Source organism: Fistularia commersonii, chromosome 34 (assembly GCF_037954325.1).
Source record: "Fistularia commersonii isolate RoL2024-O1a breed Wild chromosome 34, RoL_Fcom_v1.0, whole genome shotgun sequence".
Taxonomy (NCBI): Eukaryota; Metazoa; Chordata; class Actinopteri; order Syngnathiformes; family Fistulariidae; genus Fistularia; species Fistularia commersonii.
The window spans coordinates 3890482-3918318 of NC_141317.1; the positions used below are offsets into that span (position 1 = coordinate 3890482).

Below are 27837 nucleotides of genomic sequence, written 5' to 3' on the forward strand. Positions count from 1 at the left end.
AACATTTGCAGTTTCCATGGCGATCACACTCAGTAAACGAGCTGCATGCTGTCTCCGCATGCATCGCGTCTGCCTTTTCCCCCGATCCGTTCCTTGCGAGTTCTCAGTAGTGATCAGTAATTGCTTTGCAAAAAATCAAAAAAATAAAGCTAGAATTTCAAAAAGATACCATTGAAAGAGGTTGCTCCATAAATAAACCAGATATTTATCATTTTATATAATTAGGTTTGCAACTTATAACACTTCTTTAAAGGCTTTATGTTTTATAACATATGTATTAAATATGTATCATTATTTTTGGCTTGAATGGCTTCTGCAGAGGTATATTGGTATCAGTGGGCGTTATATAGTAAAATATTATGACCGCGATTCACTTGCAATGAACAAGTGACTTTGGCGGCAGATTGAATGATGCCGTGTCTACTGAGGGAGGGACGTCAACACCGGTGTAACATTATGGATCTTGAAGGAGTTCACAGCGCCTGAACTGAGTTTCTGCATCATCGTCATCATCATCAGACTCCACCAGCTCTCTGGGAGCTCGAAAAATAACCGGAGGCAAAGTACATTAACCTCCAAAGAATAACAACATGAACATTTTTTTTCTGTGTACACAAACAACAACGAAAAAAAATTTAAACACCAGCGAGAAATGACCCCATGGAAATTTTATCTTGTTCTATGTTAGGTCTCCGGTGTGACTTAATGAAGACATAAAAAAATAAAAATATATTTATTTTTAACTGAAACCCATGGATGTTTACCTTTTTTTTTTTCCCTTGAGGCAATGTAAAATAGCCACGGCTGAATTGTAAACAAGTCTTGACTTGAGTATAATACAAGGCTCAGTGACACTGTTAACTCTCCGTAATCAAAGATCATTAGCGAAGTACCATAGGTATAAAAAGTACACAACAGTGGTTGAGTTGTAGTAGACCTAATCTTGTAACAGTTTTTATCTTAACAACATTTCTTTTGTATACGTCTTGAACGTGACACCTGCTGCTGGCAGAATAACACCTGGGTAACTGAACTGGGATATGTTTCCATATAATAGGCACATTTGGATTGAATGACTGAGAGATACTGGTGGAAATGACGGCCATGGATCTACACAATGGGTGGCATTCAGTCTTGTGTCTTACGAATACAGAATGAAAAAGCAAAAAAAATTCAAGGAAAAAAAGTGAAATACAACGTTTGGAGATTCACATTTAAATTGTGATGCCTCACAATAAAATAGGCTTCTGTACGTGGGTGTAAAACTACAGCATCCAGGGAAGGTCGGTGTTCATTGGAAAGGGTGAAACGCAAAGTCCGTGCAGAAATTGGGCACTGAGTGCATCAAAGAGGATGGATCTGTTTTTTGTTTGGTGCAATCAGGAACTGATTTGCTCAGATCACTTTAAAAAAAATAAATAAACAAACAGAGTGTCTCATTATCTGCTAGAAGTTTTGTGATCGTTCAATTTCTGTTCTCGGACAGCGACCGGTCAAGGGGGGTAAAGGTGTGTTAGTCAACATGGTTCTCGAGAAAGATAATCGACGGTACGGACGATCGGTACCGAACAAAATCCCGGACGTGCCGCAAAAATTAAATAGAGATGGAAAAATAGAAATAGAGAGAGAGAAAAAAACAGTGTCATGGCAGATGGGAGATGGCGTTGTGATTTGACCAGCGTGATTAGCCTCTTCACAAACTAAGCACTGTGCGCTTCAAATAGTTCACTTGTTTTCTGTAAACATACGGTTGGTGACAAATATCATTTTAATGTAATCACGTGACAAGCTTTGTTTCGAGTATATGCTTCCCGTTTGTTTAATTGATAGCATCGGAAAAAGGTAAAAGCTTAATAACATAGGGTCCTTTCCACTATATAGTTGTGGCTGCTCTTTCAAAATGGTCATTTTTCAGCTTAGTAACATTATAAATTTTGTGCTTCTTATTTGGATAGTACCTAGTGCATTCTGTTATATAAATATTAGAAATAGCTATAAGACATGGTGCTGGAAAATCAGTATGACAACAGCTCACAGCAGGCCCTCTACGCACATAACAGCTTGCAATCAAAAGTTATTTGTTGCTTATAATGATTCTTAAACTGCTGAATCGGTTTTATCACATGCTTTTATATTACAGTCCTTATTATCAAAGTAGAAATTGGGATTTTTCTTCTCTTTTTTTTTTTTATAAGTCTGGTCACAAAATATAGGATGGAAAACTACAGGAGAAGATTTTGATAGCCACCTTTTTCCAACCTCTCCGTGGAATAAATTATTTCTGCGATAAATAAATCGGCATACTCCTAGATCGACACATATGGATTCAGCAAGGTATCACAAACTTGATACACACTGGCACATTCTAAAATATTGACGCCTTCAAACAGGCCCTCTCTACAGATTTACTTGCTATCCAATACATCACCACTTGTACAGGTATGACAGCAGACAACTAAAACCTCCTTTTACAGCGGGCTTCCTCTCAGCCCTGAAAAAGGGAAGCTCCCTCTTCATCAGCAGGCTCCCCAAAAGCAGTCCTATTCTCCGAATGAAAACAGGAGTCTTATCATCTTCTTGTTCGTATCAATCGCCCACCCCCACACCCCCAAAACGGGACAGTGTTTCCAAATTACTGTGGACGCAGGGTCCCACGCCACGCCGCCGACACGAAGCCCTGAGCGGGACTCAGACGGGGTTGGTCTGTGGGGGGTTGCCGGGAGAGTAAACGGGGGCTATGGGGCTGGGTTTAATGCCTCTGCTCTTCATGTAGGAGATGAGCTGGTCGGGGATTTCGGCCAATACGTCCTTGGCCAGCCGCGCCATGCTCAGCACGTGGTTGCCGGTGCGGTCCATGTAGTCCCTGAACGGGACAAACTGTCGCGATTCGGGAGAGAAAAAGTGTGAAAACAATACAAGTCTCAGAGGCCGTGAAGGTCATTGCAGCTGAAAATAAGTCAAAACTGGACTTTTTCGATTTTATTGTATGTATCATATATATATCTATAATTGGAAAAGAGCGTATGTGTGTGGGTCCCTTTGCCAACAGTTTGAATCATTTCACCTGTACAATGTCTCTCTCTGCAAGTTTTCCCCGTGAGGAGATCCTGATATCATCACCGTCCAGCTCAACCATGGCTATACAGAAGAGACGCTTGTATCAAAAATATTGAAAATTAAAATGTGATTTCTGAGTCTCTAACGCGACATCATTACCAGAACGCAGCAAAATGCGTATCGCATATGCAAAGTATCACGGACTCAGAATCAGATGAACTAATTTCAGCGCACTCACCGTCAAACTCAGCCTGGCCAACTCCGACAATGATGATAGACATGGGAAGTTTAGCTGCCTGTCGTGAGCAAGAATAACAGTTAGTCATTTGAAAAAACAGTCTGAATCTGTGTGAAATATCAGCTTCCTTAAGAAGTATTAGTTATCACTCATTTCCTCATAGTATTGTCAGTTTGTTGAGTTCAAGGGTGACTGGGGCAAAAATGTAATTCAACTCATTGACATTCAATATTATGATATTATTGCTAAGCGCTATTCACGTTTTACTGGCTGATTCACAAAACCAGTTTCAGTTTGTAGAGAGAGTGATAGATAACAGAATAAGAAAAAAAAAAAAGAATAAAAAAAAGTGAATAATGGGTAAAAACGATAAAAACGTCATCACGTTTCCCCCGGTTCACATCCCCTGATATTTACACTGAAATGTTTAAATACGGCATGAAAAGCAACAAGCCCTGGAGTGTAGTTCTTAACCCAGGTTTAATTATAGATATCTGCATGTGCAATACATGGATTTAGACCGCAAACCTGACGTGCGGAAAAGGGGGGGGGGGGGGTGTAGTGCTGTCCTGAATGAATGATACATGCTTGTGGTGGAAACTACATTTACAGGGGTAAAAGTAGGTCAGCTTTCCTGGAAAGGAAGGGGGGCTGTCATACACTGGAGTAAATAGACTTAAGAAGACCGCAACCCTCACCCCCTCACCCACTCTCCGTGTTTTCTGTCATTATTCTCCCTTCATGCGCCTCTACATTTATCTTTCCCTCCACGAGGATCATTCTTCATGACCTCCTGCTCTCACACCAGATACATACTTTCTAATCGCTCTTCCCTGGCAGTTACAATCCATGCCTCTAAAACCCAGATCACACTGGGAAAAGTATTGAGGGCTCAATTATTCAACCTACTTCGTCCGAGCTGTAATTCAGGACGGCGGGGGGCCTTCCTCCATCAATCTGTATTCCCGTCAGACCACAGACCCGAACTCACACAGACGCTCGATTGATTCGTTTGTTGAATCTAAAAAGGTGTACCAAGCGGTTGGGAGCTAAAAAGGAATTTTATGTTTCATATTCATTCATCAGCTTGGCAGTATGGGGTTGAAAATCTCCCATTTTTCCCACCCTTTCAGCTCCCCTGAAGAAACTACGATGTCTCGTTGCAGCTCTTTGAGGCCCCCGTGCTGTTTAATACCAGTCAAACAAAAGACTCCCCATTCTCTATTTCTGTTTGAGAAAATAAATAAATATGGGCATCTGGAGTTGAAACACAGTTTGTTTCAGGTTCCCACTGAGACCAGTCAGGAAAAAAAGAGTGATGGAGTCATGCAAAGAGTAACAATGCGCCTTATGTCGAAAAACTTCCGCATAATTGAGAAATCTGTGGCGTAAAGGGGCTAAACTGGGGGTGGAAACTTGCCGTGCCGATTAAAGATGGGATGTGCTTAGACTAATACATGGGCGCAAATTAATTTATGTTTTCGCTCGCCCGGTCAGAAAGAAACCCTGTTTTAAAATTCATGATCCGTAAATCAAATATGGAGCTTAAAAAAGGAGATAAAAGCTACGAGTTTGTATTTACCCCTTAGGCTGTCCTGTTAGATGTGTGAACACATTAGTCACTGAAAGTTAAGCTGCGCCCATTGGGGAAGCGAGGGAAACTAAAATAAGTCCTTTAGTTTGCCCGGCGGCGTGGCGACGCCCTTGGATATCGGTTCAAATATCTACTTTAGGATACATCTGAGTTATTTAAGAGTTCAAAAAAAATTAAAAATAAATATGCGGTAAGACATTGAGTGGTATTGAGGGTGTCTTAAGGGCGAAGCATTAATGTCAAGTGAAGGGGTTCTGCGACGGGAGTCCAGGTCAGTTCCGGCCAGGGCAGCGCAGAGCAGCAGACAAGATCTTAAAAGGAAGGTGTGGCTGTTCGAATGGTTTGATTAACAGTCGCAAATTCCCTTTAAACCCAGTCTGCTGGGGGTCAAAGCACCGTCGTCGGGAGCGTCTCCAACCGGCCGCTGATGACTCTCTGAAAGAAGGTCGTAGCGCAGCGCTCGTATCCTCCCTGCAGACGATTCCATTTCTCCCCGCTGTTTGTTAAGACATAAAAGATATTCCCCCAAAGGCCTAAAATAGACTCGATGAATTCTTAAAATCTTGACCGGGCCTCAGATGGCAAGCCGGGGCGAGACCACCCGCCTCTAATAAAGCGAACCTGTTGACTCGAGAGTGAATCTTCGCAACGCTCGACACCCCAGGCTCTCCGGAGTCTCAATAAAAAAAAACTAAAAAAAAAACAACATATTGGACAAAGAGGAGATGCTGGCAGAGGGGAGGAAACAAGTGGAGCAGAAAACATCCCATAAATCCTCAAATCTCACATGACTAGTTTATAAACCCCCCTCTCAAAGTAAGGGAAAACCTGGGAGCGGTGTTACAGTGGAATGAAAGCACCTGCAATACCAGCGCCCTGCAGCTCCGAAGAGGAAAGAAAGCGAGAGCGGGAGAGAGTTTTCTGGCTTGTGTTACAGGAGCACTTACATTTACTATGGCCTCCTTGGTTTGAGCCATGTCCGATATGACGCCATCGGTGATGATGAGCAGGACAAAGTACTGAGATCCATCCTGTACTGCTGCTGCGTACCTGAGGGGGAAAAAGCCATCAGTCCACGTCGGAGTAAAAACAAAACCAACCGTGTTGGATTCCCCCCCCCCCCGAAAAAAGTCCTAATGCAGCTACTGCTGTTGTGTTAACAACCCCTGCGCCATTAAAACATAAGTTCCTTCTTTTTCCCCACAGCATGCGGCACAAAAGCTTAATAAAGGCATGTAAATAAGTAAAATATGTTGCAGCTCTCCAATTCTCAGAGGCCTTTCCAGACACTATTATAAACGCCATCAGAGACACCGCAGAAAATGTGGCCTAGTTTCATTCGCCCGTCACCGCCCGCTCTATGAATAATTTATTCGGCCGTTTATGCGGGTGGCGTCGTCTTATTATTTTTTCAGAATATCATTGATCGCCGTCGATCGATTCATCACGGTCGATGAGTGAGCGGGAGGGGAAGATCGGGGAGAGGAGCCGCAGGCGGGTCAAAGGTGAGCCGCCTCTCTCCGCTCTCGGTTTGTCGGTTTGACTGCGAGCGGCTGATACGCTATTCAAAGAGCGCGTCCTCCGGGTGACACCGGCTTGAGTGATGGTCACGGTTTGGGGGGATTAAGACAACATTTATCTTCCTCATCTGCCAGGCGACGCCGGGCAGACGTCTCGCCGGGGGAACTCAACATAATATCGTATGATGGCGCATCGACCCGGGATGCGGTAGCAGACGCTGGCAACAAAAAGTCAAACGTTGCAATTATTAATATTCAGCATCTTACTGTACATCTAGTACAACGCCGCCCGCCGTTATCAATCATTTTGTTATCGACGCGTCAGAGGAACGAGCAAGATGATCTCATTTCTGATTTCTGGTCGAGAAAAGAGGCCTTTTTCATCTTTTGAAGTTGTTATTCGGGGCAGAACTGCTCAAAAAGTCTTTTTTTTTTATTTTGGGGATCTCTGTTTTACGGCAACTTCCATTACATCGCACCCAAGGGGGAAAACAAAAAAAAAATTATATCTTTTTAGTACAGAAATATGTTGAGTATCAAATTGCTTTCAAGTCTATTCACGGGTGTAATAAGAATTTTTTTCATTTTAATTTCATTCTTTGATACCAAAGAGGTCAGCAGGGTACTTTTTTTTGTTTCATGATTTGTTTGCCTTATTATTACTGCTTGTCTCCATGGCACGTCTCAGTTGGAAAAACATCAGTGCTAAGAAAACAATAACACCCCAATGGATGCATCAGGCGAGAGCGGAGTTAGGAAGCGGTTGTGTCGGAATATTGTGCCACAATAGCTGCTATTTTTTCAGTTACTTTTATTTCTGTAAAACCCTTTACCGTTTATAGTCTTATATTGAACACCATTCCAACACGGGCAGAAAATAAAATAATTTAATAATGAAAATTAAATTAAATGAGATATACATTTATGTGCTATTTCAATTTGAGCGGTGAGAAATCGATGAATCGCAGTGTGCAGATCCACGCGAGTATTTACATAATAATGACACTCGTCAATACGTGGCTATTAAGGAACACATCAAATTCATCAACTTGCTGAACCCGCCCCCCCGACTGGTTCCTACTCTTCATCATCGTCTTACACAGCGGGAGAAGTCGATATAGCGCATGAATTCTAAAATTACTTGATCTTACATAAGCCCGATTACCATTTCTTTTCATCTCAGCCTGGCAGCTGATTGTTTTTTTTCTACATTAATTCGGCTCCATTCACAGAGAAACCATCACTCAATGTCTTAGCGGCACTGACAGAACGTCTGCCCGCCGAAGACGGGGGTTTTCAAAGGAAGGACGACCGCGCCGTGACGTTTCAACCGGGACGGGTGTTTGTGTAATTACCTCGCCACGTGATTGACAACAGGGGCGAAGTTGGTCGGTCCATAGAGCTGAACCGTCTTAAGGCTTTGGTGGTAAGCTTCCAGAATCCCCTCCATGCCGTTACAGTAAGGGTTCTCAATGTTTCCGTTCTGAGGGAAAATAAGAAAGAAATAGTAAATATATCAGGCTGGAGTTTCAGGTTTTTCGGTTTGTGATTGAACTCCATGACACCTTCATAACTGCAATCCTGTGTTGTAACTTTATATCGAACCTTCACAGTTCCAGAGAAATCCTCATAAGGGCCATCAGGGCGACCACAAAAGTGTGAAAAAGATTTTTAAAATCACATCCTACCGCTGTTACAGCGATTCTGGACATTTTAACTCCCTCTGAATGTAACGTCCAATTAGCGTGCAGCGTCGCTCTGTGGGGAACCGTCCCTTTTCGGGGTGATTTGCTGTCAGGTTGAGTTTCTCTCACTGACTCATGTAAAATCCTCAATGCACTCCCTATGGGCACATATGCGCTTTTGTCATTACATAACCTGCTCAGGCTTGCAAATACATGCTTTTGTCACGCGGTCGATGGTCAAACAGGCTTCTTTCTGTATATTTAGAGACATCTGAAGGTAAACTGACAATTCTTCCATGAATAAATGGTCAATGTAGATAATTTCACTTGTGAACAATCTTAGATATACGGTTCTTGTAGCTTATGTGGTTTGAGGGAACATCTTTGTGTTTATCTTGCCTCCCATTGGTTACAAGTTGTATTGCTATGCAATTTTGACAAGACAAACGTAATTTTCGACGCTTGTCTAGTCACATGTTGAATTACCTATTTCACAGGTCACCTTAGCCATCATTGCTAAAGATCCTCCCCTCTGATAATTTCCTCAGGAAACGCCAGTGTTCTGCTACTCCATTAACGGGTGGCCACAGGGAATACTACTACTACTACTACTAATAATAATAATTTATACTTTATTAATCCCTCGTGGGGAAATTCCTTCTCTGCATTTAACCCATCATGGATGAACCATGAGCATTTGGCTGCCGTCCATCAGCGCTAGGGAAGCAATTAGCGGTTCAGTGACTTGCTCAATAACATTTCAAGCCACACTAGCCAAGAATCGAACCAGGAATGCTCTCCTCTTTATCCTCCTCTCTCACAACAATTAATGTCATATCATTTTCCCTCCTCCATCTGGTCATCCTGCAGGCCTCCTGCCTTGCAGTTCCGACCTCGGCATCCTCCGACGTATCCTCGATCCCTCTTCTCTACACGTCCAAATCATCTAACCCTGACTGAATTTCCAAAACATCTACCGGATTCATTCCCGATCCTATCCATTCTCATCACTTACGAAGAGAACCTCAACATCTTCATCCGTGCCACCTCCAGCTCCGGCTCCTGTCAGCATCGACGGTCTCACCGCCGTCTCATGGCAAACCTGGCCCTTCACTTTCGCTGACATTCTTTTATCCCAAATCGCACCTGACACTCTTTTTCTCCGCCGGTTTGCACAAATTTCTTCGCCTCTTTGCCGCACTCTCCATTGCTCTGGACACAGTTCCAGAAAACTGTGTTGCTGTCAATCTTCCCCAGAACACCGATCTTGGTATTATTCGCACAAAAGCCGCGTAAATCGAGGAGCTGCGCCTGAGATCCTTGACGATTCTCTATATGTCAGGTGTCTTAAAGTACTGAAATTCAAGAGCGAATAAAGACCAAGAGAAAACTATAATAAAAGCAGTTCAGCTTCTTATATTTAAAATTTGTCCATAATTTTGACGAACATGGTCTCTCTTATTTATATAATTGGTTCCCTGACATAGAGGGTTGGGACCTTTCTGAGAGACATGACATGTTGGGGGATTGAAAAGTTTCAGGAAGCGGGAGTCACGCATTCTTTCAGTCTCATCCATCACAAAGAGCGAGCGAGCTTTCAAAGGAGCGTTTCAAGCGGGGAAGGTCTATTTAAGCTCGGAAAATAACTCGCAGGGGAGTTATGTAATTTGACATTATTGTCATCAAAACGCGCAAATTCCGCCGAGCTGTCGATGATGAAAAGCAGCTCACGCGGCCGTGAATGGGACTCGTTTGAGGTCGACAACAACAACATGGGATCTCCTCTGTTGTTTTTCCTGCCTAACCTCAACCGCGGGGTCGCTGGGCAGAAAATGAAGCCGCAAATAGTTGACGATGAACGACGAATGAGTCGACGAGGTAGAATTTTCAATAAAGGGATCTAAATTTCAGTAGTTCATGCACAATAAAAAATCACTTTACCTGGATTGCACTCTTGATGAACCAGCGTATGTGACATATGACATTTAATGTATGTTTTGGTAATCCTATCACGTCTGAATTGCCGTTCCCGCCTGTGAGGCCTCGTATATGCCATTCAGAGCGGAAGATTTCACGCAGCGCCCAAGGGGCTTTTGATCGCAATTTATTGACTTATAAAAGCCAAAAAAAAACCTCTTAAGAATAAATCAAAGAATCACTGGATTCTTTTAATTCACAGAAGTGATTGAGAGTGACTTTAAAGGCTGAGCAATTTTTTTTTCTTTTTTAACATAGTCTTTGGTTCCAAAGTTATTTCTATCATCCTGCCTTTCGAAGGTTAAATTCGCTGAGAGACAAAAATCCAACAAATTCTTCAACCAGGACCATCACTTTACTTTGAAACCGTCTAACAAGACTAGAATGTGTAATAATGAATCTTCAATAATACGGTGAGATGAATCTTAATTTGCTTATTTTAATGAAAACATGGAGTAATGCACATTTCCCCATAGACAGAATCCTCATTAGGCTGAACGATGCAGTAGCCGGAGCACATTAGGCGGCTGAGAGAATCTAAATTGATTCAAGAATCCTTCAGCCTCACAGAACCTAATTTGCACTATAAAAGGCAAGTGGAATTCGGTGTAAATTCCGTGCATCATAGGTGCAAAATGCACATAACCATATTGCCCACGAAACGCACGCTCACCCACGCTGACATGCTAATGAGGGCGTTCACGCGCCGCCGTGTAGACACAGAACAACTGTACAAATGTGATGTACGCCCCCGGAGCTGACTCACCAGAGGAAACTCATGGGAGACCCTCCCATCAGGGGGCAGCTTAGCACCGAACCCCAGAGCAGGGAACATCTTATCACTGTCATAGTCCTGGATGATCTCTCCCACTGCTTTCAGGGCCATGGCATAGGCGTTCATCTGGTACGGGTTCATATAGTGGAGTGAAGTAGACTGGGATGGATTTCCTTTCAAGACAAGAGAAGTCAGAATCAGCCATGCGAGTCCTCAAAGTGAGGCCAAACTGACAGCTGAGAAGAAAGAAACATGAGTGAACCAAGACTAAATTGGATGTTAGAAATCCTTGTGTGTGTGTGTGTGTGTGTGTGTGTGTGTGTGTGTGTGTGTGCCGCGCTGCTCTCAGGCTTGTCAGAAACACTGGAATTCAGTAGTATAATGGGAGGTTTTGCACAAGAATGATAAACATGCTCATATTGTTCCATTCATGATTTGAAGCTGCGGTCATATCTGAAAATAAACAGATATGTATTGCATGCCTCTGGAGTTTGTAAATACCAGTATATAACAGTGTCTATAACGGTGTCTTCATGACAGAAAGCCGGGGAATAAATCCAAGCTCAAAAACAAATGTTAGAATAGATGTGTCTGTCGCTGACAAATGTCTTTGCGGAGAATCTTTATTTTACATTATCATTTGACCGATTAGCATGCAATGCTTTAATATTTATCGCCTGTTTAAACTAAATCCCATTTGTTCGCTTAATTACACAAGTAATATTGATTTATATTTTACTCAAGCTCATTAAATGTTTGTTTTTTTAGGTATTTTGAAAAATGAATGTTTCGTCGATCTTTTCATCTCTTCAAAGCTTTATTTTGATACAACTTGACTGCAGGACCTTTTCTGGCACTTCAATATATGAAGTATATATGAAATGGTTTTAAGTAAACAAGAAGCAGCATCATGAGCTCCCTCTTCATATTAATGGGAAAAGGCAGAGCTGTACACGGGATGACAAACAGCAGAGGACAACAGCCGTGCACGAACACACTCACCATTTGATGCAGTGAAATCAATGGCCACTGTGAAGTGAATCTGCGTCCTGAAACAGACAGATAAAGAGAAAGAGTGTTTTTTTATCACAGCAAAGAGAAATCGCATTATTTGATGAAGCTCTGCCTCTCAATTTCCCCTCTCAGCACTGCTGCCATGGATTTGACTTGAAACAATGGCGCAGTTGTAGCTTTGATATAGTCTGGCTGCATATTCCATTTCATGAAACAGAGAACGGAATATTTTATTTTATTTTATTTTATTTTATGTTATTTTATTTAATTTTATTGGGATTACCACTTTGACAACTCAGTGATGAAGTTATGAAACAATGGTGCCGTGGTAGCTTTGATGTAGTCTGCACTTTCCCTTTCATGAGACAGATTGGAATACAAGCTCAGGATTTTTATTTTATTTTATTTTATTTTATTTTATTTTATTTTATTTTATTTTATTTTATTAGGGTGAGGGTTACCATTTCAACACCCTAGTGAAAAAGTCATTGTCCCAAAGCTGAAAAAAATCTGGCAAAGTAATTAGCTGAATGGTGGCTATAGATATAAAGATGTGATTATTGAAAAGGAAGCCACTGCAAGGGAAAAAATAAATTAAAGCATGCTGACTTAATATCCAGAATTTGACCCCTTGTACGGCTCATAAATCATCTTTACAAGTCAATTATCGTCATCGTAACCTCCACTGTAACCACCTGGCCACTATTTGATATCAACAAGTCATTTACTGGACCGAGCTGAGAGCAAACGAACACAATAAGCCCAGACAACAGGATATGTATTATTCATGGCCGCCATAATGATAGTCAAAACCTAAAAAAGAAACTAAAGATAGCCTACCCACCCTGGATTTCTGTGTTTCCCCGGGGAGGCAAACAAAGAGTGGAGGGTGAGGGAGAGCGGTTCAAAGTGTGAGCTCTTTCGTTGTGATTAGCACTGATTGCCTTTCATAACTTCACCTCCATTCAGAAATCCCCCCCCGGCGGAGCATCAGAGGTAATGGCGGCGTCTTCCCGGAGCGACTAACACCAGCTCATTAGCCGGCGTCAGGTTGGACAAAGGGGATTTTGTAACAATGACATGCCACTTGAATTTGAAAGCCCCCCTGCTCGTTTTCAGAAGTTTCAAGTATTTGGGAGCAGAAGCAACGCAATGAGTCAAAGTTAACACGGAGGGCAGGATGGCAAAACTGGAGACGGGGGAACGTCATTAAACCGCCAATTAGATCATCATCTTGGCAAAAAGGATTTGGAAAACTATCCAGCGTTGGACCAGGATCAGGTTTTTAGAATTTACTGTATAAAAGTGTCTCGGAAAAAATAGACACAAACATATAAATGAACCAATGAAGATTCTAATACAGAGCGGCAAGGTGGCGGATTCCCCTCACAGCAAGAAAGTCCCTGGTTTGATTCTTATGACGCCCTTTTTAATGGATTGGATTGGTCTGCATGGGTTTCCACCCACAATCCAAAAACATGCAGCAACCCGATATGAGAGCCTCAATCGCCCAGACATGTGAATGAATGAGTGACATTTTTGTTTTGTCTCAATATACCATCCAAATGAGAGATTTAATATTTGTGTGTCTCTATGTGTGGCCACGTGACAGACTGGCAACCAGTTCAATGACAGCTGGGATAGGCTTCGGCTGGGATACGTGTTATAGATATTCAAAGAATCCAACTTTTGACCATTGAAGACAAAATCAGTACGCTGGTTATTTATCATGTTTTTATATTAAAAAAAAAAAGCTACCGCAGGCTTTGCATTATCTTCTCTATTACGTTATTTGTACATAAAGACCAGTCTATTTGTCATAAAAAAACAACAACAAAGAAACAGATAAATCAAACCCACTTAAATTGCAATGTCCCATAATTTCCATTTCTGGACAGATAATACCCCAATTTTTTTTTTTTTTTGTTCGTATAGGAAAAGAAGAACTATAGTGTTACCAGAGTAAGATCCGCAGGAAAGCTATGCTGTGTCACCTCAGCACCTTGGTGCCTGATACTTTGAAAATTGTCATTTTACATCAAATATATACATCTATTTGAAATGTTGTTACTGGTTGGTGATGGCACATCAACAAACATTGACATCTGGTCTGTTATCCACCAACAATTCTTTGATTTTCAAAGTTCTTTTTTTCTTCTCATCCTGGTGTTTATTATTAAGTGCAACACTGACCGGTGAACATCCAACACCAGTCCAGGCATAACTTAGCAAAAATCCAATTTTTCATCTTCGCGCTGCACGTTATAATGCTTCAAATGGTATTCTGCAGCCATGATGCAGGGCTCCACCTCTGCTCCAGACACTGGTGGTGAAGTTGTTTTCCTCTTTTTATTATCCGTCTTTTTCACCAGCCGCTGTTATTTTCTGCAGGGAGGCTGCCTGCCAAATGAATAGATTCAGGACACAAGAAATTCTCGATTTCTATTAAAGCAAAGCACTGCAGAGCAAAGAAGCTATCAGCCCACTGACACGCAGGGATCGCTGTCTGCTGTCTGTCTTCAGATGGAAGTCAAGGTCTCGACACACACATCTTAGTTCATCTGACTGTCTTGGATTTCACCGCCTGTTTTCCTGATAGAAGTGAAATGGGGATTAATTCGCAAAATATTTTGTGAGGGGAAAAAAAATCTATACTTCCTGATGCTGCACTTTATTTTCATTTTATTTATTCTTTTGCTCTGAACAAGACCAAGTCAGCAAAACACTTGTGCTGTCATGCACCTACTTTGCAATCTGTTTATTATTTCAGTTAATTTTCATTTCTTAGACTCCTTAAGGGACAAATAGATACGCCAATAGATAACACAAACACAGACATCCCTAAATGTGTTCACCGAGCACCTTCCCTCCAGTCTCAGTTGCCTCCGTCACTGAAATGTTTATGTATCAACCTTGAACGACAACAGTTGTTGAAAACAGTTACAAATATATCGTTTTCGTATCAATTAGACAAACACCATATGGCACCGGATCTACACTGTGAAATTCCCTGCAGTCATGGCAACCTGTGCCAGGTGGAATATTGTATATAATGTAAGAGGCCGTGACAAAGAATGCAGATACAGCACACTGACAGTCTCTTTAGTGTTTGCTGGTTGCCAGCCAACCCAATTTACATATTCATTGCTGGTTTGGCGCCATGCACAGAGTAACAAAATGCAGATCGGGATGTACTAGGTGGCAATAAAAGGAGCCTCTTTCGAAACATAAAAACAAAGATGTGCATATGTAATACGAGCAACCAAATTATATGCGCCACCGGAAAAGTATTCTCGGTATACTGCTCAATAACGGCAACAGTGTGACAGTCACAGCATGATCATATCTGCTTCGACTGGATACCCGAACCATAAAATTGCAATTATATTTTAATTTTTTTCAGTTTTAAAGCATCAAGCGGGAGATGTGACAGGGTTTAACAGCTGTCGTGCAAACATCGTGCACCAATTCGAATAAGCATCCAAACTGTGACGTTATTGGTGATGCAAGGATCATGTGATTCAAACTTGCTTTTATATGTATAGGGAACCATCACGGCGGCCGAAGCCGTGCGTGCACTCGCTGAGAGAGGGCCGAAACCACGCACACGGAAATTTCCTGTCCTTTTGACATTGGTACGGCCAAACGGCCACCATCAGTATTAAAGTGAATAATCAATGGAGCTGATGCATCAGCCACTTTCTATTCCATTCAGCCTCCGGAGAGCGTCGAATGATCACCTCCAGTTCCTCGGCGTATCGGTTCCCTCACAAGGATGCTTTCCTCCTGGAGGACACTCCCTTTTTTTAGCCCCCCGGAGTGGTTGGATTTCTGTATAGATATGCTTGACATATTAGATATTTAAAGGATGTTGAAGGACTAATAGGCATAAATATGCTTGTTTGTCTCATACAAGAATGTGTTGCCAGAAAAGCATGTTTACAAAAAAAGCAATTTATAACATTGTTTTACGAGCGCAATACATGCTGGGTAACTTTAGCTTTCTGCTAGTGTTAACCTTTTGCTCTGTCCGGTAAAAAAGGTTATAACTGTGCCGCACTTCGTTGCGATTTCTAGTCCAAGAGAAACAAAGGGACCGACGCTGGTCTACACAGCTTTCCAAGGGAGGAGAAGAAAAGACAGGAGTGGGAATGGATGTGGACACACACAACGTCCCAAGGATCCGTTGCCGTGTTCCCGCCGCTTCTCTCCGGATGATTTGTCGCATTTAGCCGAGCTAAGCTGCAGAAAGAGCTCACAGGTGCTGCTAATTTTAAACGGACACTGAAGCCAAGCGCCGTGCCTACAGTTTTCTTTCACAAACGTACAAAAGATTCGTCGGAAAACGAGTGAAGCAGGATGTTCCCCCGCAAGGATGTCAACAACCCGCTGATAAAGAAGTCGCATGTTGGCATAGCAACGCAGTTGTCGCTCGCACACCAACGACTTTCGCCGACTCTTGCCCCCTCTTGTCTTGATATCTTAATATTGAAGATCATTTTGACTTCTGTCGTCGCTCATGTCACTCTTGGGTTCAAATGGGAAAGCTTGCAGAGATGAAGTGCTTTTGCACAGCAGGGTAAAATGAACAAGATGGCGCGCAGGTCAACCTTGTGACGTCACTCCCCAGACAGCATCGTGATGTAAATGACAATGTCACCCTACGAGTGAAAAGTCTTTAACTAAGAAATATTGAGAGACTTTATCATTGTTTTTTATGTAGCTGGTACAAATATTGATAACCAGGGATCCATTAAAAGAAAAAGTGCATTTTGAGACAAACTTATGGTGTAAAGTTTGTAAAAGCATTTAACAACTGGCAACTATTCCTTGGAAAAAACACTTAATTTATTCAGAAATAAATTTAATATGGAATTTCATGCCTCAGCTCTGCTGTAAACTATGACATGAATCGAAAAATATGGCAGACGGAGAAAGAAAAGGTAACACAAAACCTAGAAGCGGAGCGCAAAATAGCAGCAGCCATTAAATTGTTTTTCTTTTTCTTTCTTTTTTTTTTTAAGGTTGACAAATACCGAACCTGTACGCATGCATTAAATGAAGGCTGTCACAGAGAAGAAACGTCCCCCCATCTGCGGTTATCACCAGGCATTGAAATGGGACGGAAAAGAAGAAAATAAGAGTTTACCTTTGTTAAAAAAAAAAAAATGCAAGACTGCAGTCTGAAAATGAAAAAAAAAAAAAGAAAATTTCTCCCTCCCTGCTTCGGGGGAGGAGGACATTTTGGGATGAAATTATGAAAGCTTAATAAGATCTCCACACAATAGAGGCTCGACACAATCCATTACATGGCTGATCTCGCTGCAGATTCAACATAGAAACACTTCGACACGTCAGGAGACGATAATACATTTTTTATTAGCCTCCTGGAATCACAGCAGTTTGTGGCCTTTGGACTTTAATTACCTCGCTTGGACTATACCTTCAGCCTAATTCGACGTGGGGGGAAATTTTATGAAAAACCAAGCTCAGCAGTCGGGATGATTTTGTGAGTGTGGAAACTAAATGACACTAAATGTGTCACGTCATTACAATTTTATTAGGTAGTAGTCTATGAGTTATATGGCTATCTATCTATCTATCTATCTATCTATCTATCTATCTATCTATCTATCTATCTATCTATCTATCTATCTATCTATCTATCTATCTATCTATCTATCTATCTATCTATCTATCTATCTATCTATCCATCCATCCATCTCCCGATATAATCTTTTGATCGTATTATTGGACGCAAAAGTGCAGCAGTAGTTTGTAAACCTCTGAAAGGGCTTTCTCATTTTTTCATGAACACGATTATTATTTTATATCCTGCAAAAACTGCTCTCTCTTTGTCTTAATATCTCATCTGTGCCTCTTTTACTTCCCAGATGTGGTTATTTAAGACGCGGGGCGGCCCAACCATGGATTTTCCACGGCTTCACAAATGTCCCTGGTGTTTAAGCTCTTGAACATCTTATATGAATATAACATAAAAAGGAGGCATATTATACATAATCTAAATAGACAAGATTTAGCATGTCATATGAGTAATTCAATTATGAATGAAACAGTATGTCCATGAGTTATCATAATATGTTTTTGTGTTAGTTTTTCATAGCTTTGTACCTTTTACAATTTCTTATGGACTTCTGTTGTAGAGGTTATTAAAAAATAAGTGAGAGACAGCGACACGGCGCAGCGAAGTGGCTGAGAAAATGTTTTACGACGATTAAAAAAAATCTAAGGAGGAAACATGTGAGGAGAGGTTCTGGAAGATCTAGTTTTAAACAGCTTTTCACGGTTTAATAAAAAAAAATCACTGTGATCCAAAGATGCTTTTAAGGTAATTGCAGTTATCCGCGGCTCCTCTCCTCAGAAAAGACGCCGACCCGTGAACGCTTGAACATTTCTCAACATTTCTCCGTGTCTGTGGCAAAAAGATGACATCCAATGCTTCACTCTGTGTACTGGGTCACATTAATTAAGGGGGGTAATTGCTGCAGTTTGTGAGCCCATTTCTATCTATATTTCAACTTTATCTCATCAGCCTGTGACAGTTTAATGTGAGGATTAACAATTTTCATTGAATTTGAAGTATTAACAGCAGTTTCAAGTTTCCCTCTGAAGATTTTGTTAACAATTTAACTCCCATCTGACTTTGGATCCCTGATATTAAATATTAAATGACCATGTGGGTACGGAGGATTCTCCGGCTGTCCGGCACCTGTTGTAACACATTTAAATAAAACGTTTTCCTTTTGCAAGTAAAAGCACAGAGTGAATAAGTGGTGACAAAAGTTCAATATGTTCTCCACATTAGTCTGTGCACCTTTTCTCTCCCACTCCACAGCGCAGATGGTCAACTTTAATTAACTGGTCAACAAGTGATGTCTGGTAATTCTTGCCTCTGTGTGTGTGTGTGTGTGTGTGTGTGTGTGTATGTGTGTGTGTGTGTGTGTGTGTGTGTGTGTGTGTGTGTGTGTCCACACTGTGTTGAGGTCACAGTAAGTTTTACCATAATGGATGCAAGTCAATGCAATATAAGTAAAGTGTATGTGTACTGTGCATGTGTGTGTGAGTGTGTGTGTGTGTGTGTGTGTGTGTGTGTGTGTATCAAGGGGATGGGTACAGTGTGTCCAATTTCCTGAGCTGAAGAAAGACCAATGGGACAGATCTGGGGCATTCAGCCACCAGTAAGCAGCAAAGTTAAGCGGCAAAAACTGAAATCCGGAGCAGCCGCTGAATTACGCACCGTAAAAAAAACGTCTTCCTCTGTGACAGGTTTGTTCTCCAGTAATTAAGCTTTTACTTCTCCTCCATATTTCATTGTGTTCACTGACACTGTAAGCTGCGTGCACAGCACCTGTTTCCCACCTTTGGAACCGCTCTTAACCTCCGTGTGAAAATAGGCTGCTCACCGGACTCTGCAAAAAGAAATGTGCAGAAAAGGTGCTTGTACTGCAACCGAGCTGAACATAACCCCATTTGAATAAACTTAATCTGGCCTCATAGCAGTGGTTTTCCACACCAAAATTTCATTTTTTGCAAAAACAAAAACAGAAAGATACTCACTATTACGGTTTGTGTTGCTATTTCAATTAAAAAACAAACAATTTCAGTAATGCACTAATGTTTTTGTATCATCTCTTTGTATTATGGAACAACTCAGTACAGTAAATTACTTTCCATGCATCAAGGTGAGCCGGATTTTCCGTGATGCAATATTTAATGGAAGCTGTTAGGATAGTTGTTGTTTTTTCCCCTACCAGAAAATAGCAACAGAGAACATTATGGATTTCGTATCCGCAGCAACCACACTTTCATGCCTCAGTTGTCAGCATGACCTATCTCTATGGTAACATATGCTGTAGATTGAGCTATGATCTGAAACCTAAAAAAGCTGCCGCTCTTTTTCATAAGAATTTTGAAAAAGAAAAACACATATATAAATATATATATTAAAAGGCAGTAACAAATTGACAGGCAAAGTTTAATCATGTTATTTATATACAGAATGCTACTAGAATTATAATAACACATTCAAAACAATCACTTTTTGTTTTTTTTCTCCCAGCTATTTGACTGCGCCGCACACAAACAGGGCATTCCTGTTGTCACGCCAACGACAATAAATGAATGCGCTTGTTCAAGCAAGTTCCGGTAAAGAAACGCTGAATATTTTCAACTTGCCCGTTGATAAGCGACACAGCGAGTGAGAGAGTTAGTCCGCCGTTACACTTCAGCTCTTCGCAGCTCTGCGACATCAGAACTTTCAACCCCAACCTTCTTCACGCTCCCCACTGTAGCCGCAACCCTAACCTCTTATATTTTTTGAGTCCTCTGCCTCTGGACCCTCCGGCCACACCCGCTCGCCTTCTTTCGGTCCAAGCCATCCATCCAGCTCATGCAATCACTTGCTTGCCTGCACTTCTCGTCCTCATCCCCTCCCGCTCGCCAGGCTGGCTTGTTGGTCTCATCCCAAGAAGTATCACAATTTCCAAAACAGTATGAAATTAATTACGTCGGATCCAAACACCTGCTTCCCAACCTCCGTCTGTGTCTGCACCTGGATGCACAAGCCAATACTGACAAGCCAGTGCTAGCGCTGCTCCCTTTCCAGCAGCACACTGCAAGAAAGCGGGGACGTGCACTTCTGGTTGCAAACAACACTACAGCTCTCAGCATGAGCTTATAAAACTCTCTATTTACCATTTAGGGACTTAAAGAATAAGATCCTTGCACCCATAATATACTGCTCAAAAAAATAAAGGGAACACTTGAACAACACAATGTAACTCCAAGTCAATCACGCTTCTGTGAAATCATAGTGTCCACTCAGGAAGCAACACAGATTCATTTCGACTTGTTTTAAGGACATTACATCAAAGTTGGATCAGCCTGGAGTTTGTTTTTACACTTTAATTTTGAGTGTGATTCTTATCCAGACCTCCATGGGTTGATACAATTGATTTCCATTGATCATTTTTGTGTGATTTTGTTGTCAGCACATTCAACTGTGTAAAGAGCAAAGTATTTCATAAGAATATTTCATTCATTTAGATCTAGGATGTGTTTTTTAAGTGTTCCCTTTATTTTTTCAAGCAGTGTATTTCCACAATGTGGCTAGTTAGTTATTATGCTGCAGAACTCATGTTACAGATACGTTGTGAACGCCCAGAGGTACACAGGCTAATTAGCATACACACATTAAAGTTATATGTTAATATTACAGCGAAACAATTCAAGAACCATATGCGGCATGGTGGCGCAGCTCCTGCCCGTGTGCAGTCAGAAAACATGCAATAGGTTCATGGATTGGCCCGAATGAATGAAAGGGTGAGTGATTGTTTGTTTCTATGCGTGGCCCTGCGATGGGCCGCCGTAATCTGGGACGACCCCCGCCTCTCGCTCCCCGACAGCCAGGACAGGCTTCAGCGCCCCCGAGTGCAGGATAAGCGGTACAGATAATGAATGGATGAATTCATGTATCACCGCTGACTATGTATTATATATTTAAGAAACAGACCACCAGTTCTTTAACTGATGGCAAATATTCCCAGGACGGTGTCTGCCTCAGGAAATGGAAATTAGAAGCAGTTTGTTGTGGCAGTGACAGTGATCAGTATCACCTCTCACTTTACTCAGTCAAACTCATTTCTTATGGTCTGGAACATAAATTGCTTCCACTGTTTAACTTGACTGAGAGTGGTGTCGAACTTAAGTTACACCTCATTATTTAACACGTCGTATAAGTGACGAACATTCCTTCATAAATCAGCATTACAAGAAAAATGGAAAATGACAGAAACAATTGCTTAGGGGAAAAAAATCTTTTGACTTCACTTTTATAGGAATCTAATGGAAGCTGTCACAATTTTGATGTCATTGCCCTAATGAGTCAATCTAAAAGACTAATTATAAAACAGTATAATATGTATAAACAGTAAGAATATGACAGACGGGCGAGCAGTGCACTCACCCCCCTTTAATGTAATCCAGGAACGTGTGCTCCGATTCCACGCTGAAGGCCAACAATGACACCTGAGGAGAAAAGGTCCAAATAAATTTCGACGAGCAAGTCGTTAAAGGATGCGACGTCAACAAATACATATACTTAGTTGTGCCATCTTACCTAAAGCACCCACAAAAAGACTGCTAACTATATATATTGTACTCAGGTGGCACATTTAGCATTACTATCACGTTGAAAATGCGGTGCGGCCGCTCACTGATGACCACCGGGATGGATAGCCGGCCATAAATTTTCACTTTATATCACGGTGAACATTTATTCTCAGCACTCCCTTTTAAGGCGTTACCACAGATTTTGCGATGCGGTTTTAAATTCACAGTTTAAACTGCAAGGTCTGACAGCGGGAGCGGAATAAAAAACATTTAACAGAGCTGAGCCGCCTTTTGCGATCCACCCAAAATAAAAAAAAAAAGAACTGCTGAACACAAAAGCAAATGAGGGGAAGTATGTGAGCGCACAGGGGAGGTTTGCTCTTATCTCAGAACTCGGCCTCACCGTCCCAGAGTTGATGTATCTCTTTTTCTTGATTTTCTTCTTGGCATTCACCACCTAGTGTAACAGAAGAATGGAAAAAGGGGATAATGATAATGTAAACTTGCAGCACAATTCTTTTTATCCTCCCCCGGGCAAGTAATAAAAACATTATTGTCCTCCTACTCCATGTCTGTAAGGGTAATGGAGCATAGGGAACTAATCCAATAACTGCACTAGGTGAGAGTGCGATAGCATTGATCATGCCTCACAGCGAGATACAGAGTATTCAAGGGAGTGTTATAAGCACCGACCCGGTGCTGTTTCACAGTGACAAATATACCAATGTACAGCACGGTATAATGCAGGAAAATAAGCGAAAATACAAGAACCGGTGCGATAAGCAAAGCGAGCTGATTATGAAGGATAATGGATCTCGCTGCTTTACATTAATGTCATATTTAGGGCTCGCAGCCAAATGTTAAAATACAGCATCAAGGTCAGACATCTGTACAGCTCTCTCCGGGGCCACGCACAGATACATAAAACCCATGACTAATGGAAAATGTAATGAATACGTATTATAATGTCGTATAATAAAGAATTTTACTCTGTTGGGGATTCTCTTACCCCCTCTTCAAACTCTATGGTTTTCCGGCCTCGCCCCCCCCCGGGTCCCTCCGGAACAAATGATTTTGGACGGCGCAGCAGTCATCACTCAGTCAACCAGGTTCACGTTACATCACATAGCATCACACTCAATTACACAAACCCCAATTAGCATTAGCCTGCTGTCAACTCGCCTCACAGAGCCCATGTTTGCAGCCTCCGTGGATGTCAGGTTGAGCACACAGGAATTTGCAAAGAGTAAAACAGTGCAGCCGGTGACCTATTCAGATGCTTGATTTGTCAACAAGGAAAAGGTGGCTGACTAGATTTTGGATGCATCTACAGACCTGACTTAAGGGCGCTGACCTGGAATGGATCGGACAAAAAAGCTGCTGGGTTTTATTTTCTAATTTGAATAGAGAAAGGTTCGGTGAAGGGTAATGGATGCACCGTGTTCTGCCGTGTCAGCAGTGTGAAAGGGCAACTCTACACGCCACTCAGTCATTCTGTCTCTGTCACTTCTTTTAACCACCTTTAACCACTATCAAATCCATCCCAGTCTCTTCATTGGTCCATTTTCACCAATCTTGTGTCAATGAGGTAGAGTTCCATTTGCATTAAGACATTATATTACCTCAAAGTTGGCTCAACTTTTTAAATTCTGATCAATAAAATAAAGATACCAAGGTCACGTGGCTGCCAGTCATTTTTCCCTACTCCTTACCCTTCTCACTTGTACATCACTTGATGAAAAGTGCTCCAAAATAATACTCAAAATCAACATTGTCATCATAATCATCGTCATCATTATCATAATCAAAATCACAATTATTTTTATGTTTCGCAAACAAGGAGAGGATCAGTTCTGCTATTTTTCAGTCATTTCTGAGGGTGATTTGCATGGCAATGCATTTGCAAATCCAAGAAATTGGGAAGGACAAAAAATGTCCAGAACATTTTTTACTAAAAAGAACATCAGGCACCGTAAATTCCAGGCTAGTTTTTTCAGAAGCTTTGAACGCTCAACAATGATGCAGCTCATGCATGGATTTTGGGGGGCTGACATGCGTTATGTCGCCAAAACATTGAGCCTCATTACATCGGACCAATGAAACTACTGTGAAATTCCGAGGCCGTTCAATTCCGACAGTGAAGATGATGATTTTAATGGTTTTACTGCGCAGGAGGAAGACAAAGATAGCGATCAGCTGGAGTTGGACAAAGCAGACTTGGAAAATGGATGGATGGACTTTTCCTTGTGTTATTTATTATTAATCTTTCATCAGCCGTATTACAGGAACTGTTCGCAAACATTTCCAGTATGTATTTGTGGATGTTAGCGGTATATATTTAATTAAAAGTAAAAAACAAAAAAATCTCATGTCACAACGTGGATACCTGCGGCTCGTAGTCAAGTGCTGCCTATATATAGTATGTACACATATATTTATTGGTTTATTTTTAGCTTATATTCAGGTGGGCTCAATAGTCCGGATAATACAGTACTTTCATGTTAATCGCTTGATAATCGTGTTCATTTATAAAATTCTCAGGCATAACAAGGCCATTACAAAAGCAGGCTTTGGTCTTGGTCTATGAATATATAACATAATATATTTGCTTCCAAGAAATAATCCAACATCATCCCATCTTTGTCTCACGAACCTCTGGAGGTCCCGGAGTCCCACTTTGGAAAAACCGTGTAATATTAGAATATTGCAGCGGTACTATTCTTCCAACATTTCAGCACAGATTTGTCGGGGCAAGTGTTTTAATAATCATATTCTGGAGGGACCCTCCCGGCGGACAATGGCAATATCCAATCAGATCCCCCTGAGGAAAACCCAACCCAAACTAATCAGGGGCATAGTTCCGTCGCATGCCCATTTGTATTCTCACAGCGGAAACGCCATTCATCATCAGGTCTGCCCCACCATTTAACCTCTCCAACGCTTAATGCCGGAAGAACCGACCGTTGTGCTCAAATGGGAACAAACGAGGTCACACTAAGACCCGCGGAGTTTCCTGCCGCAAAAACTTTGGATTACGTGGGTGAAGAGCAAAGCGATTCATCTTTTGCTTCGCGAATAGGGTTCCGCGGCCTGGATGAGCGGCTCAGGTTCCAAAGAACAATAGCACAGAAAGCCGTACGCTCAATGGGAACTCGGCTCGGTATACACAAAAACATCGGATGATGTTTGCTTTGCAAGAAAAAGCTGATAAAGATATCTCGGCTCACCTCGTAGACGTTTAACTGGGTCTGACCTCGACAGAGCTCTTTGAAGCTGGTCGTGAATTCGCCGATGAAATCGTGGCTTGTGAAAACAAAACATTCTGGTGTCACAGGCTGTTCATTCACTGAGCAACCACTAGCATACTTCTGGGTTGCGCTCTTTTTTTCATCCCAGAAAAGAGGTTGAATCACAATCTAATAATAATGCCATATTTCATTGATTGGAAATGTGTTGCGAGGATGTAATACCACAATGGTTCGCATCAGCAAACAACGCAGTACTTTTGCCTTAAACAGTTTTTGCTTTGCTGTTGCGCTGACTCTCCCGGCGCTTTGCTCGAGTAGTGATATTATTGCTTCATTGCAGCCTGACTCATTCTTTGACATTTTAAGTGATTTTTATTTTTTTTTCTGTTTCAATGTCCGGTAAAATTTAACATTGTAATCTGAGCGTGGATGGGCGCATTCCTTACCTCCCGTCTCTGTCCCAGTCATACACTTCAACTTTGATCGTTCTGTAAAAAAGAAATCAAAGGAGGTTTTCTTTGTTGCCTGAGAGAAGATTTTGTGTAATACACAAGTCACAGCTTAAATGTCTCCCGAGGAAATACTTTGCAAAAGCGCATTTCTGTAAGAATGTCATGAAAGCAAGCTATCAAAAGCAGTGACCCCCGCTGGACAAAAATGTCCAAATGATAAAAAAAATAATTACAAATATCAATTCAGCTCAATAGTTTGAGCTCAATGTTTTACTGTGCTTATCACATTCGGGGTTATATTAATGCTTTCATTCCATTCGAGTAGTGCCTGAACTTTTCCTCTCATTATGGTTGGATTGCGGTCTTACATGGGCCTTTGAGCAAAGTCATTTCCATTGGTTCTCATCTTGCAAGCACTAGCAGAGCACAGCAATGTAAAACAGAATATGAATACAAATTAGACAGTAATACAATAAATTACAATAAATTATTTTCCAAACTAATGATGACATACACACACACATGCAACATTCACGATAATTCTTGATGGTCGATGGGGTTCGTGTGTGAGCTATGATTGGGGTTTTAAAGAAATACCTGCTGTCTACAGTCTGATTGCAAATCGCCCAAATCTTCGCTGCACTGGTGAGATGTTCAATTGAGATAATTTCATTGTCACAAAGATTATCTTGTGTCTGGAATTCTTGAAATGTTTATTTTAATTTGCTATTCTCAAGAATTTCGTTTGAGAGACTACCAAAGAATATGGTGTGCATATCTCTGCAGAGGAAGCTTACATTTTATTTCTTAACTTTTTGTGAAAAAAGCAATTTCCCTGCATTTCTTTGCATACTCTAAATTCAGAAAATAACCCTCAGGGTGAGGAGGGTATTTTGCAAGATTTTCGAAGTTAATTGGAATGGTGAGAAACTAAATAAGCAAGCCTTGGAGAATTCACTGGGAGCAAGCAAAGTGTTGGCTTTTTTTTTTTTTTTCTTTTTTACTTGATCCAGTGAAGATCAGTGACTCGCCCCCCCATCAGCTGCTGTCAGTCATGTGTCAGCGAGTCCGGGAGGAGGCGGCTTGACAGCGGGCAACCCCGTTCCTCTGACCTGAAGTTATTCTGTCTGCACAGAATCTATTTCCCCTCAAACAAAGAGCTCAAAGAGCGACGGGCCAACAGATGTGTAGAGTAGTTGTCTAAGCACAAATGTGACCCGATCAAATCCATTTGATAAGAACACGGAGGATAAGTCCTCGGATCAACCGGATCAGTTTCTGGATCCGCGGCATGTTTGAGTGGCGATTGAAAGGGTCTCACCTTCTGCGGGATCACTATAAGAGATTCGGGTGATGATGAAAGGTGGGAGCGAACAGGCATAATAATATCCTCCCTTGACTGCCATGATAGACAAACAGCACGGAGGAACCATGAGGTGAAAGACATTTAAAAGAACAAAGGGGGATGAATCTTTGAAAAGTGTAACAGAGAAAATGCTTGCATCAAGAAAAAAAATCAATACCCCGGAATTACCACATGCACTGCGGGCCAAACGCGGTAATTACATGGCCGTCGCAGTTTAAACACAATTTAAAGTTGGATTTACTTGGAGACACAGTGAATCAAACGAATGAAACTTTCGGCATTTCGCGCGCCTTATAATTGGAAAATGATTACGACGCAAACTGGAAATTTTAAAAATGGAAAAGTGTCCACGTCGCTTAATTTCTGCATGTATCCCCATCCGCCTCCTCAAAGGGAATCAGCCATCTTTCATGTCTCTACTCCATCTGTCTGACCCAATTAGCTTCTCAGGGCAGGTGAGCGCAGACCGCGGCGGAGAGGAGAACCTCTGTTGACACCCAGCGTGATGGAGAGGGCAAAGTTTGACATGGTCTTTGATGACTTCTACACACTGTCATGGCCGTCTGGGTCCACACACCTTTACGCTTATGTAAGCGCCCACACTTCCACACACACACAGAAAAGAGTTCCTCTGTTGCTGCAGCCACCTGTCAACATCTACAGAGGAGTGCAGCAACTCTCCCTCCCCTCGTTCCCGGGGTTCGGCTCGCTATCATTTTTATCTTCCTGCCAAGCCCTTCCCGGTGTCCCGTGAGGCCCTTTACTCTAAAGAGATGCAAA

At 41.7% G+C, this 27837-nt stretch overlaps 1 protein-coding gene across 4 annotated transcripts in view; it reads right to left on the bottom strand.

The window, feature by feature from the left end:
- Positions 1-1497: 1497 nt before the first annotated feature.
- Positions 1498-27837, bottom strand: part of cpne5a (copine Va) — a 64937-nt gene continuing 38597 nt past the window's right edge. For 2 of the 4 annotated variants that reach the window (XM_086142062.1, XM_086142061.1), the window contains 12 exons: positions 26060-26107; positions 25686-25727; positions 25219-25294; positions 22395-22448; positions 21846-21907; positions 11849-11895; positions 10838-11019; positions 7765-7892; positions 5837-5939; positions 3296-3353; positions 3065-3138; positions 1498-2877 (listed from right to left, as the gene is read on the bottom strand). In XM_086142062.1, the coding sequence (XP_085998188.1) occupies positions 2689-2877; positions 3065-3138; positions 3296-3353; positions 5837-5939; positions 7765-7892; positions 10838-11019; positions 11849-11895; positions 21846-21907; positions 22395-22448; positions 25219-25294; positions 25686-25727; positions 26060-26107 (1063 nt within the window). In that variant the 3' untranslated portion in view covers positions 1498-2688. The remainder of the gene's footprint in view (positions 2878-3064; positions 3139-3295; positions 3354-5836; positions 5940-7764; positions 7893-10837; positions 11020-11848; positions 11896-21845; positions 21908-22394; positions 22449-25218; positions 25295-25685; positions 25728-26059; positions 26108-27837) is intronic. The other 2 variants (XM_086142064.1, XM_086142063.1) reach the window with 1 other exon arrangement.